General features: G+C 42.5%; 1 protein-coding gene across 1 annotated transcript in view; it reads left to right on the plus strand.

Moving 5' to 3' along the window:
* The window catches only part of LOC133577085 (uncharacterized protein C3orf85-like), a 6,435-nt gene extending 5,178 nt beyond the window's left edge, over positions 1-1,257 (plus strand). The window contains exon 5 of the mRNA XM_061930640.2: positions 995-1,257. Coding sequence (XP_061786624.2) covers positions 995-1,073 — 79 coding nt within the window. The 3' untranslated portion in view covers positions 1,074-1,257. The remainder of the gene's footprint in view (positions 1-994) is intronic.
* Positions 1,258-2,154: the final 897 nt, after the last annotated feature.

Consider the following 2,154-nt stretch of genomic DNA (forward strand, 5'->3'; position numbering starts at 1 on the left):
TAACATAATAGTGTGAGAGTCCAGTCCATAGTGGATCTAACATAATAGTGTGAGAGTCCAGTCCATAGTGGATCTAACATAATAGTGTGAGCCCAGTCCATAGTGGATCTAACATAATAGTGAGAGTCCAGTCCATAGTGGATCTAATATAATAGTGTGAGAGTCCAGTCCATAGTGGATCTAACATAATATTGTGAGAGTCCAGTCCACAGTGGATCTAACATAATATTGTGAGTCCAGTCCATAGTGGATCTAACATAATAGTGTGAGAGTCCAGTCCATAGTGGATCTAACATAATATTGTGAGTCCAGTCCATAGTGGATCTAACATAATAGTGAGAGTCCAGTCCATAGTGGATCTAACATAATAGTGTGAGAGTCCAGTCCATAGTGGATCTAACAAAATATTGTGAGTCCAGTCCATAGTGGATCTAACATAATAGTGAGAGTCCAGTCCATAGTCGATCTAACATAATATTGTGAGTCCAGTCCATAGTGGATCTAACATAATAGTGTGAGAGTCCAGTCCATAGTGGATCTAACATAATAGTGAGAGTCCAGTCCATAGTGGATCTAACATAATAGTGAGAGTCCAGTCCATAGTGGATCTAACATAATAGTGTGAGAGTCCAGTCCATAGTGGATCTAACATAATAGTGAGAGTCCAGTCCATAGTGGATCTAACATAATAGTGAGAGTCCAGTCCATAGTGGATCTAACATAATAGTGTGAGAGTCCAGTCCATAGTGGATCTAACATATCAGTGAAAGTCCAGTCCATAGTGGATCTAACATAATAGTGTGAGAGTCCAGTCCATAGTGGATCTAACATAATAGTGTGAGAGTCCAGTCCATAGTGGATCTAACATAATAGTGTGAGAGTCCAGTCCATAGTGGATCTAACATAATAGTGTGAGAGTCTAGTCCATAGTGGGGCCAGATGTTGTGTGTTGATGTTGTTGTTGATGTTATTGTTGTTGTTGTTGTTGTTGCAGTGAAAACAACAGGCTGTACATGGAGATGTTGCGCAACGCCCGAGCTCACTTGGACAGCCAGACAGGAGGACGCAAGTAGAAGATGGCAGACAAACATGATTATTGTCATTAGGAATATAATTGCACAGAATGATGTTCAACATGCTCTGTACTTTGTGTCCTTTCTCTGTTCCTGGCAATCACAGGATGTTTGTGTTTGAAAATCACGCTTACAAGTGTCTTGTGTCGAGATGGAGTGTGTAATAAACACAATGATATTTCTACAAGAGGTTCGGTCTTTATTACAGACCAAAGAAGCAGTTATTAGAGGCCAATATTTATTTGCAGGAATCAAAAGAAGAGAGATTCTTCTCTTTTATTCAAAATGCCACTAGATGGAGCTGTCACATACTGACAGACAGCTTCTAAATCATCATTTATAGTTCAAGTCTGAGAGACTTAATCAGAGGTGGGTAGAGTAGCCAGAAATTGTACTCAAGTAAGAGTACTGTTACTTTAGAGTTTTATTACTCAAGTAAAAGTAAGGAGTAGTCACCCAAATATTTACTTGAGTAAAAGTAAAAAGTATGTTGTGAAAAAACTACTCAAGTACTGAGTAACTGATGAGTAACCTGTTCGTTTAATGATGACGGCAACACATAATGCACAAAAACATAAAAATAGCAATGAGCAAATTCAGAGCCAGGAATATCTCTTAAGCAACTAAAACAATAATATATATTAAATAATAATACCTTACAATAAAAAGAGCCACAATAACTTAACAGCACCATACATAGGCTCAGTAGGCAGAGATCCATCCATCCATCTTCTTTCGCTTATCCGAGGTCGGGTCGCGGGGGCAGCAGCCTAAGCAGGGAAGCCCAGACTTCCCTCTCCCCAGCCACTTCGTCCAGCTCCTCCCGGGGGATCCCGAGGCGTTCCCAGGCCAGCCGGGAAACATAGTCTTCCCAGCGTGTCCTGGGTCTTCCCCGTGGCCTCCTACCGGTCGGACGTGCCCTAAACACCTCCCGAGGGAGGCGATCGGGTGGCATCCTGACCAGATGCCCGAACCACCTCATCTGGCTCCTCTCGATGTGGAGGAGCAGCGGCTTTACTTTGAGCTCCCCCCGGATGACAGAGCTTCTCACCCTATCTCTAAGGGAGAGCCCCGCCACCCG

Source organism: Nerophis lumbriciformis, linkage group LG36, assembly GCF_033978685.3.
Source record: "Nerophis lumbriciformis linkage group LG36, RoL_Nlum_v2.1, whole genome shotgun sequence".
NCBI classification, from domain to species: domain Eukaryota; kingdom Metazoa; phylum Chordata; class Actinopteri; order Syngnathiformes; family Syngnathidae; genus Nerophis; species Nerophis lumbriciformis.